Source organism: Orcinus orca, chromosome 8, assembly GCF_937001465.1.
Source record: "Orcinus orca chromosome 8, mOrcOrc1.1, whole genome shotgun sequence".
NCBI classification, from domain to species: domain Eukaryota; kingdom Metazoa; phylum Chordata; class Mammalia; order Artiodactyla; family Delphinidae; genus Orcinus; species Orcinus orca.
Window position 1 is genome coordinate 93,556,613 of NC_064566.1, and position 12,027 is coordinate 93,568,639.

Here is a 12,027-nt window from a genome sequence, read left to right on the forward strand (position 1 = left end):
TCCCCATTTTTTCTAATTGGCTGTAGCATTTTACCTTTCATTTAGGTAAAATCACTTTGGGATCTGTCTTTGCCTTATGTGGTTTAAGGCAGGGATCCAACTTTATTTTTGTCCATATAATAAGCCAATTTTCCGAGCACCATTATCTATCTCTTCCCCACTAATTTGTGACACTACCTTTACCAGACACCATGTCTCCAAACTGCCATGTCTATTCCTAAGTCTAGTTTAGCAATAATTCTTATTTTCTAAGAGGAAGGAGCTATCACTGTGAAAGTTTGTACTCATCCTGCTTCCTAGATGAATGAGAAATCCAACTATCACCCTCCAAGATCCCTGGGGGTTCACTATCAGCTTGTATTCTTCCCCAAAACAGAATATCCGTTTAAGAAAATTATTTTAAAAAAATAAATGTGTGTTTATTAAAAAGGGAAAACCCTAACCAAGAACAAACCCTGGGACACAGAGAAATCAACGCTTCCTCTGAAGCCAGCAATAGGCAGTGTCGGCACACCTGAGAAGTACAGGTCCTGCAGTCCAAACATTACGTCTCAAATATTCTTCTGTAGTCAAAACTGGCATCCAACAAGTCGCTGGTCTGTGTGGGCCCTGATTATGAGCACAGATGACTGTTGCAGCTGGACGTCTGTCCACCCAGTGTCCACCACCACAACCCACAGCCACCCCCACTGCCTCAGAAAAGTTACATATCCTCAACACTCCACTTGTAGGCAAGTTCCTCCACCGCCTTCTTGCTGGCAAGCCTGGCAAAGCGCTTCTGTTCAAATCCATTGGATCTGCAATCAAGAAATACTCATCAGCCAGAATCCTGAACTGAACATTTATTTTTGAAAAAAGAGTTCACAATCTAATGAGCAAAAAGGAAAGTAAAGGCAATCATGTGAAAATATTTAAGACATAAGCAACAGAATCAGAAAGACAGAATAATCCACCCTCTTATTAGTCCTTGTTCAGTTCTTTCTCAAACTCTTTTGACAACTGTTTCAAACATTTATCGCTCTCTAAAGGCCCAACACACTCTCAGCTGATGTCTATGTATTATACTTTATCCATTCATTACACAAACAATTAGTGAATTCTTATTATATACTAGGCACTGTGTCATGAAAATGAGTATAACACAGCACCTATCCTGATAAACTCACAGACTAGTGGAGGAGATTGACATTTAAGCAAATAATTAAAACAAAAAGCATAGATTATGATAGAAATATGCATTGAGTATCATGGAAGCAGAGTGGGGATCTTACTCAGCTTGGGAGGGGGATGGACAAGAATGGTCAGCAAAGCCTTCGTGAAGGGGGCCCCCACGCTAAGTCTGAAAAGAAAGAGTTAACCAGAGGGCCAGAAGGGTCAGGAGGGCATTTCAGCACAGAGCATAGCACGAGCAACAACAGCAAAGGCACAAAAGTAAGAAACAGCATGGCACATGCAGGGAACCAAAGGCAAACTGGTATGGCTGGAGCCTCAAATATGAAAAGAGAGTAGCACGAGACAAAGTTAGAAAGGTAGGTAGAGGGCAAATCATAATGAGCTCTGTAAGCCATAGTATAAAGCTTAGATTTCACCTAGTAAGGATAAATTTATTTTTTTTAATTTTTATTGGAGTACAGTTGATTTACAATGTTGTGTTAGTTTCAGGTGTACAGCAAAGTGAATCAGTTATACATATACACATATCCACTTTTTTTTTTTACATTCTTTTCCCATGTAGGCCATTACAGAGTATTGAGTAGAGTTCCTTGTGAAGGATAAATTTAAAGTGGGAGCATAAACTGCATTTCAAAGAGATCACTCTGGAGGAGACTGAAGGCAGGAAAGTTACTGCAATGGTCCAGGCAACAGATGATGAAAGTAATGATAAAGAAGAGGGACAGAAAGAGAGAAAACATAGTAGGACTTAGTGATTGATTAGTTATATAAGAGCAAAGGAGGAAGAGGTAAGTTTGACTCATGGGTTAATAATTTTAGTGACTAGATGAATGAGGCTGCCATTAACCAGGACAGAACACAAGAGTAGGAGCACGCTTAGAGTAGGGAAAGCTGATGAGTTCAGTTTTGAATATGTTTGCATTTAAGATGCCTCAAGTACATATCAACAGAGAAATCCAATGCACAGCCAGATACTCCAGACTGAGGTGCAAATACAGATTTGGGAATCATGTACATACAGCTGGTAAGTGAAGGTGTACTAGACTAGATTCAGCCAAGAGAGCACATGGAGTGAGAACAGGTAAGGGTTACAGATGGAGCCCTGAGAAACATTTAAGCAAGGGGCACAGAGGAACAGAAGTTCATAAAGGTGGCCGAGATGAAATGATAAGAGAAAATAACCAGAAGTAGGGTGTCATGGAAGTCACTACAGGGGTGAATTTCAAGGAGTGGCCCTCAACTCCCTTCTAATACCATGTACTTCGTCTTCTTATATAAACTTCTTGAAAGAGTCTTTATTCACTGTCTACTTCCTTATTTTTCATTCACTCCTTGACACATTAGAACCTGGCTTTTGTTTCACTATGCTATGGAGTTAACGCTCTCTCAAGTCATTACTGATCTTCCTTATTGCCAAACCCAGTGCTTTCTCCCTCTCATCTAATCAGTCACTAGGTCCTGCCATCTTATCACTTAACCAATTTCCCACTTCCTCCTCTCTCCATTCGTACTACCACTGTCATGGTTCAGACCTCCATCATCTTTAGCCTAATCTACTGCAACAACCTTGTATCTTGTCTCTCTACTTCCAAATGTGTGCCTTGCAAATGCTTCGTATGACTGCTACAATGCATCACCTATCTAGAATGTAGAGCTACTGTTAATCCACCAGTGGCTCCCCTCTGCCTCTAAGGTGAACACCAAGCTCCTCAGAAATGTTTCCAAGTCCTTCAGTGACCAGGCCCCTGCTTACCTTTCCAGCCCATCTCACACAACTCCATTTCACACTTACTGCTATCCAACATCAAACTGCTTATAACAGGCCCCCACCCCACCAAACACTAGGATGTTCCATATCCTTATGACCTTGCAATACAGGATGCTCTTCCTTAAATGTCCTCCCTTTCCTTCTTATCTTGGTTAATGACATCCCTTAAGACTTAGCTCATGTATCACCTCCTCTAGGAAGCATGCATTCCCTGACCAGTCTCCCAAGGCTGAATCTAACTACTCTTCCTTTGTGCTCCCAAGGCACCTTGAAAATCCTCTATAGTAATACTTAGCAAGTAGCACTGAAATTATTTACTTGTCTGTCTTCTCCTCTAGATAGAAAGTGAGTTGCTGTGCTCAAGGACCGTCTCTCACTAATTGTGAGACCCTGGCACCTAGTACATAGCTGCTTAAAATTATAATACATATGCTAAGTGCTACTGAACTGATTGGGATGACAGGCTTCCCTCTTTCCTAAGGCCTTCCCTAAGGGATCAGTTGGGTGAGTAGTGAAAGGGTGAGGAAGAAGGGAAGCTTATTATGAATGGCACCATCTCCAACCTTAGAAGCATGCATGGTGTTCTAGAGCACAAGGAAACCACTGCTTCTTGTCTTGGGGAATAAGTACTTAAGAGAATCAACACTAATATGATCAAACAGACAAAAGGTCCTATGAATAACAAACCAAACCCTAAACAGAATCAAAGAAACAAACTGCAAGAGAACACACAGTGGAAAGAGATTTAGACCAAAGAATCAGGTGCCCAAGGTCTAATTCCAGCTTTATCAGGTGAGCTGAAAGATGTTAAATTTATCGGGGCCTCCGTTTCTCTTTTAAATAATGTAAGTTAGTTTAATTGACCTTATGGGTTTTTCTAACTGTAACATACTATAGATCTGTTTTAGAAATATTCACTTGCCAAAAACAGACAAAAGCAGAAAACGCAATGAAAGAATAAATAATCAGAAAGAAAGCAAGGATGAGAAAGGGAACTAAAAGGAAAAATCTAGGAGAAAAGAAGAATGAGAAGTGTAGGAAAACTACTGGGAGAGATGGAGACAAATTATACCAGTTAAAAACCAGGTCAGGGAGAGTTCTGTTCTGGGTCCAGAATTTTGAAAAAAAAATAGAAAAAAGAAAAAAAGAATGAACTCAGTGTAGCAGGAGTATCTTTATGGTTGTGGCTATAAAAAGATCTACTTCTGGCTATACAGCAAATTAGTATTCTGAAAAACCCTCCTGTTACCAAAAAGCCGATATACAGTGTGCTGCAAACGAAAGCAGGAAAGGAGCCTGAAACCACAGCCACCCTGAGGATACCTGCCAATATCAGGAACTAGAGCTCTGGATTTAGATGGCAGCTTAAAGGACAGAAGATAATGCCTTAGGCCCATATAAAGCAGAGTGGTAGATTCCAGTCATGGCAGAGAACTCGTGCAAACTAACCTACACTCAGAAAACAATTATAAAATCTGGACAAAATATAAAGATACAAGTATCTGAAAGTATTTGAAGGCATGAGAGAGTGACCAAAAGCAGACAAAACTTGGGTGGGAGTCTGGGTGTCAGAAGAGATTTGTGAGGCTTTTTGCCAGAGGGCACTTCCCAAACTGCACAGCTCATGGAGGCAGAAAGCCACAGGCTTACTGGCTTAAGGTGTCAGTGCAGAGTGAGCAGAGCAGCTGGAAAATCAGGGAAGAAATACTGAAAGGGAGGGAGCTTCAAAAGGGATGAACTCCAAAATCTACATACAAACTGCACCCAAATCTTTGGCTAACTGCTAAACTGTGCTTGTGCAGGGGAAACCCCCTTGGGCCCCATGAAAAACCAGCAGCTAGAAACTGAAAGAACTGAGCAGAAATTTTAGCTGCTGCCCACTGCAAAGAAGTTAGAGTTTGGACTTAAAATACAGTCAAGTTAACTGTCTGCTGGAATAAAAATCAACACACTTCAAGGACTTCCCTGGTGGCGCAGTGGTTAAGAATCCACCTGCCGATGCAGGGGACACAGGTTTCGAGCCCTGGTCCGGGAAGATCCCACATGCCGTGGAGCAACTGAGCCCATGTGCCACAACTACTGAGCCTGTGCTCTAGAGCCCACAAGCCACAAGTACTGAGCCCTTGTGCCACTACTGAAGCCCGCGCGCCTAGAGCCCGTGCTCCGCAACGAGAGAAGCCACCACAATGAGAAGCCCGCGCACCACAATGAAGAGTAGCCCCGCTCACTGCAACTAGAGAAAGCCCATGCGAAGGCAACGAAGACCCAATGCAGCCCAAAATAAATTAAATAAATAATTAAAATAAATTAATAAACAAAATTAAAAATAAGATGGTTACACCATCTTATTAAAAAAATCAACACACTTCAAAGGAATATAAAAGAATTCAAAGTCTCTGCAATGTACCATTCATAATGTCCAGTATAACATTTTTAAGTGACCAGACATGTAAAGAAACAGTAAAATGTGATGAAACTCAAGAAAAAACTATGAATAGAAACCAATCTTGAGATAACCTAAATGTTGCAATGAGCAGACAGGAATTCAAAGCACCAATTATAAATATTCTCAAGGGAAAAAAAATGACGCATAATGAATGAATAGGTAGGAAATCTCAGCAGAGAAATATGTCAAATGGAAATTCTAGAGTTGAAAAATATAATAAACTAGCTGAGGGACTTCACTGATGGCACAGTGGTGCCCACCAATGCAGGGGACACGGGTTCGAGCCCTGGTCCGGGAGGATCCCACATGCCACAGAGCAACCAAGCCCATGTGCCATAACTACTGAGCTTGCACTCTAGAACCCGTGAGCCACAACTACTGAGCCCACATGCCACAACTACTGAAGCCCACGTGCCTAGAGCCCGTGTTCTGCTACAAGAGAAACCACTGCAATGAGAAGCCCATGCACTGCAATAAAGAGTAGACCCTGCTCGCCACAACTAGAGAAAGCCCACGTGCAGCAAAGAAGACCCAACGCAGCTAAAAATAACTAATAAATATATTTAAACTAGCTGAAACAAAAAATTCAGTGTATGAGCCTAATAGGCTAGAGATGGCAGAAGAGTCAATGAACTTGAAATCAGATCAAAAGAAATTATCCCACCTTAAGAACAGAGAGAAAAATAATGATAGAAAAATGAACAGGACTTCAGAGATCTGTGGGATAATATCAAGTAGTGGAAATAGTGTAATTGGAGAAGGAAAAGTGGTCTAAAAAAAAGGAATTGAACAAAAAACAGCCAAATACCTCCTAAATGTGAAAAACATGAACTCATAAATCCAAAAAGCTCAACAAACTCAAAAAAGGATAAATACAAAGAAAACCACACCTAGGTACATCATAGTCAAACTGCTGGAAACCAAAGACCAGAAGGAAATCTTGAAAGCTGCCAGAGAATATATTATAATGTGTATATGTTGGGGTTAGGGGGTGAGACAATGAAACAAATGAAATCTGAGGGTTGACTTCTAATTGGAAACAATGGAGGCCAAAAAGTGATGAAAAGTCTTTAAAGGGCTGACAGAGCTGTCATAGAAGTCTGGTACTGTCAATCCTGAGTTCTCTGTGTTGGTTTGAAACCTCAGGAGTTCCCTGGGTAAAATCTGAAATTGGCCCCCATACACGGAGGACAACGAGAGACCAAAGAAAGAGAGACCAAAGAAAGAGGCAGATCACTCCAGATTGGCAGGTGGCAGGTTTAATAAGCAAGGGAACTTACATACAAGGTTTGTCTTGGGCGCAGGACAAGTGGTTCTCCACACCTGCCTGCCAGAACCTTAAAAGTTTATATAGAGGCCTTATATATAAGGGTTCGGTCCAGATGGTCTCAACAACACCCTACTCTCTCAAGGCTATGTCCTTGAAATGGCTGCCAGTATGGGAAGAGTAGGCAGGATGTACATTCCAAGGACAGGGGAGAGGTAAGGGCCTCCAGTTGCCTGGGTCCAGCTCACAGGTCAACCAGTGGTCACATCCCCTTGATAACCTCCCTCAACACTATGCCAGTGAAACAACCCTTCGAAAACGAAGGTGAGAAAAAATTCTCTAATTTAATTAATAGAACTGTGCCAATACCAATTCCTGGCTTTGATAATGTACTATGGTTATAAAAGATATTATCATTGGGGGAAGTTGGGTGAATGGTACACTAATACACTGTACTATTTTTTCAAGTTCTTGTGAGCCTAACATTATCTCAAAATGAAAGCTGTTAAGAAACAAAGGTGAAATAAAGACATTTTCCTATCAACAAAAACTGAATTTTTTGCCAACAGACCTGCACTGAAGGAATATTAAAACTTTCTAATTTCTTTAGGAAAGAAGGAAGAATACCAGAAATTGTAACTATGTGAGTAAGTACTAACAACTATGTATTTTTTTCTTTTGTTTTCTTAGTTTCTTAAAAAAATATGTAACTGCAAAGTAAAAATTTTAACACTGTATTGTGGGATCTATACCATTTTTTATGTAATATGTATGAAAACAATAGCACTAAAAACAGAGGTTAAGTAGAACTGTAGTGTTGCAAGGTTCTTATATTTTATGTGAAATAGTACAATTATAACTCTCAGTAGGCTGTGATAAATTAAAGATACGTACTGTGATCCTTATAACACTGAAAAAAAAATTGCAGAAAGGTATAACTAAAAAGAAAACAGAGCAATTAAAATTCACTACTAAATTCACACACCTAAAAGCCAAAACACTGACAATACCAAATGCTGGCAAGGATATGGAGCAACAGAAATCCTCACTCTCTGTGGTAATGTAAAATGATACAGCCTCTTTGGAAGACAACTGGCGGTTTCCTATAAAATTAAACATAATCTCAACAATACAATATAGCAATCACTGGATATTTACCCAAGTAAACTGAAAACTATATCCACATAAAAACCCATACACAAATGTTTACTGCAGCTTTATTCACAACTGCTAAAAACTGGGAGCAACCAAGATATCCTTCAACTGGGGAATAAACAGACTGTGGTATACCTATCCAATGCAATACTACTCAGTGATAAACAAGGAATACAGTACTGATTCATGCAAGTACATGGATGAATCTTAAAATGCATTTTGCTAAGTGCAAAAGGTCAGACTCAAAAGGTTACACATTGTATGATTCCATTCATGTAACACTCTGGAAAAGACAAAACTATAGGGACAGAAAACAACAGCAGTAATTATAAGGGGTTGGTGGAGGAGGCATAAATGACTAAAAGGAGACTTACACAGGAAATTTTAGAATGATGGAACTATTCCATACAGTACTAGGGTGGTGAATGAATGACTCTACTCATTTGTTAAATCCCATAGAACTATACACCATAATGAGTAAACACTAATATAAGTAAACTATAAAAGAAAAAAATTACCCAGGATGTTTGGGGGGGGTATGGGGGCTGACTCTTTATGTTGGAAAATAGTATTTTGATTAGAAATTATAAGGGTAAGAACAAAATGAACTGCACATAAACGCTACACTCTAGATGGTAAATTAGCTTCTCATTTCTGAATTTCTCAATTTTGAAACTGTTTTACATGTGTCCTGGGATGAGCAAAATGGATGGTGGATGGTGGGTGCCAGGTTTCTCAATGTTGGGGAGGTAAGCAAAAAGGAAAGGTAATACTTGGTTAGAGTCAGTTACATCAACATGAACTCTTATTTATATATATATGTAAATATATGTGTATATATAACACACTTGCAGGTGGATAGACGCAGAAACAATTGTAGATATGTGTGTATACACAGACTATTATACACGCATTAACTAGCTCTGTCTGCTGAGAGGGTCTAGAAACAATGACACCTCAGTAACAACAAGCACTCTAGCAGTTGGATCTTGGTTTCTAAATATCTTTCTCCATTAAAAGCAGCCAGGATTTCTTAAAGAAATGGCTATTTTAGGCACTGGGGCAGAGAAAATACAATATGAGCCTGAAGCACCTTATAGTAACAGAAAGTCAAAGAATGCTCAAAAAATAAAAGGATAGGCATATAAAAGGGACTCCTGAGAAAACTCCCAATGGCCAAAGAACAAAACAATTTAAGCAACAAAATAAATAACATACTATTAGATTACTATACAAAGTATAAAATATACATGAGTCCATACTGATATAAACAAATGACTGAGCAAATAAATGGTGAGATGAAACAGATCTTCCTTACAGAAAAAGTCTAAATAATATATGTAGATATCCTTCTGTAGGTCTCCTTTTGAGTGCAAGCTGAACTCAGTTGACTCACTTCCAGAGAAGAGAGTATGAAAGAAGAAAAACAGCAATTTTAAAGCAGAGAAACCTGGCCAACACTCACTACCTTAACCCAGTGATCCAGGTTAACATTACTAGTGATGTCATGTGGATATCATGTAACCCCTAAAATGATGTGATGAGAAGGACACTCCACCACTGTGGAAGTCTTTCCAAAAACCCATACCCTCAGGCTAATCATGAGAAAAACATCAAACAAACTCAATTTGAGGAACAGTCAACAAAAATACCTGACCATACCCCCCCCCAAAAGTGTTAAGGTTACAAAGAACAAAGAAAGACTGAGAAACTGACACAGATCAGAAGAGACTGAGGAGACATGACAACTAAGTACAATGTGGTATCCTGAATTGCATCCCTGAACAGAAAAAGAACATTAATAGAAAACTGGTGAAAACTAAATAAAATCTGGTGCATTAATAATAACATACTAATGTTGGTTTCTTAGATTTGATTAATGTACCATGATAATATAACGAATGGTAACAAAACTGGATAAGGAGTTTACAAGAATTCTTTATACTATCTCTGCAAATTTTCTATAAATCTAAAATTATTCCAAATTACTTAAAAAAAGAATACAAAAAAATTTTTTCAAAACACTACCCCAAGCAACTGCAAAATACACATTATCTTCAAGTGCAAATGGGCTATTCACCAAGGTAAACCATATACTGGGCCATAAGACAGGCTTAATAAATTTCAAAAGATCAAAATATTACATAGTGTATTCTCTGACCTCAATGGAATTAAATTGGAAATCAATAACAATGAGATATCTAGAAAAGTCTAAATGTTTGGAATTCTAAAATACACTCATAAGTAAATCATGGCTCAAAGAATGAACCAAAAGGAAAATCAGAAAATATTTTGAATAAAATCCAACATACATTCCTGAAAAAAGACATTCCTTGGCAAACTAGGAATAGAAATTTCTCAACTCAATAAAGGAAATCTACAAAAAAAATTCTATAGTTTACAAGATATTTCATGGTGAAAAGGCTGAATGTTTTCCTCCTAAGGTTAGCAACAAGGTAAAATATGTCTGCTCTTACTGCTTCTACTCAACATTTGCACTGGAAGTTGTACCTAGTGCAATAAGGCAAGAAAAAGAAACAAAAGGCATCTGGATTAGAAAGGAAGAAGTAACACTGTTTATATTCACAGAGGACATGATCCTCTAGGTTCAAAATCTGACGGATCCTGCAAAAAAAGCCATTGTACGAAGTGACCTTTACTTCAAGGAAAGTGGCTGATAATATTTGTTGCCAATGATAAAATAGGAGCTTTCAAGCGTAAATTAGAATTTTGAAAAACTTGTACCCACTACCATGAACTCCTTTAGCTTCTAGTTATTTAAAGATTTTTGTGATGAGATCAAAGTTAATATTAATATGTATATATCATTATCTGATATTGTATATGAAATATGTTAACATTTGGAAGGTCTGAAAAACTCAGCAAACCAATGAACAGCAGATGATGTTATAAAATCATGCATGAGTAAAAGATCCATCCAAAATAGGAAAAAGACCAATGGATTTTAATCTAACAGTATGAAAAGCTTTTTGATATGGTTTCTGATTCCATATTACAAATAACCTTTAAGAAACTACCACTTATTGAGTTTTTGTGTAGTATTAAAAAAAATCTAGGGCTTCCCTGGTGGCGCAGTGGTTGAGAGTCTGCCTGCTGATGCAGGGGACACGGGTTTGTGCCCCGGGCCGGGAAGATCCCACATGCCGCGGAGCAGCTGGGCCCGTGACCATGGCCACTAAGCCTGCGCGTCTGGAGCCTGTGCTCCGCAACGGGAGAGGCCACAACAGTGAGAGGCCCGCGTACCACAAAAAAAAAAAAAAACCTAATACACCTTCCTTTTCTAACTACCTATGTATAAGGTTGAATTTTCTTCCTATATTTCAGCTAAACATACTGCAACAGACTAAATCCTGATGTCTTCTTGTACACACTGCTATATTTAAAATGGATAACCAACAAGGGCCTACTGTATAGCACAGGGAACCCTGATCAATATTCTATAACAACCTAATTGGAAAAAGAATAGATACATGTATATTTATAACTGAATCACTTTGTTATACACCTGAAACTAATACAACATTGTTAATCAACTATATACCAATATAAAATTAAAAGTTAAAAAATAAAATACAAAAAAAAAGTCCTGATGTTTTCTATCAGCCCAGACATTAATGAGATTTGCAAGAATGTAAATCAAAGCTATCCCGAATCTCACTTTTTTTTTGTTTGAAAAATATAGTTATTTCTCTTTAAAAACAGGGTAACTATGTTAACGTAATGGCTTTTTTTAAAGAATTAATAAATACTTTTTAAACTTCTTAGTTTAATTTCTAATATGGTAAATATTAACAGCTATAACCCACATAAACAAAACTTTTTAGAGTCCTCAATAATTATTAAGAGTGTAAAGGAGTCTTGAGAGGACAAATTTTGAGAGTCACTGTGCTAGATGACAGAACAATGTCCTTTAGCAGGCAAGAGATGGGATCTAACATGAAGTAGAGGGACTGACTTTGGATAGGAGCATATATAGTTCATCCATGATAGCAGAAAGGAATTTAGTGCATGTGGGTACAGATATGGGTAGGTGAAAAGACAAGGTGGTAGGGGCAGTGCAACATTACAAGTAACTCACTCCTAAGGCAGTGAAGAAAAGATTCAAGGGCTACATTTTAAAGATACAACATATAAAAGGCTTCAGACTAGCACCTATCATTCATCCCCTCCAAACCTTAGAAAATATCATTAGAAGTG

The 12,027-nt window shown here is 38.4% G+C and overlaps 1 protein-coding gene across 2 annotated transcripts in view; it reads right to left on the bottom strand.

The window, feature by feature from the left end:
* Positions 1–394: 394 nt before the first annotated feature.
* BUD13 (BUD13 homolog) overlaps positions 395–12,027 on the bottom strand; it is a 34,081-nt gene continuing 22,448 nt past the window's right edge. For both annotated transcript variants that reach the window (XM_033434550.2, XM_012534300.3), the window contains one exon: positions 395–797. In XM_033434550.2, coding sequence (XP_033290441.1) covers positions 704–797 — 94 coding nt within the window. In that variant the 3' untranslated portion in view covers positions 395–703. The remainder of the gene's footprint in view (positions 798–12,027) is intronic.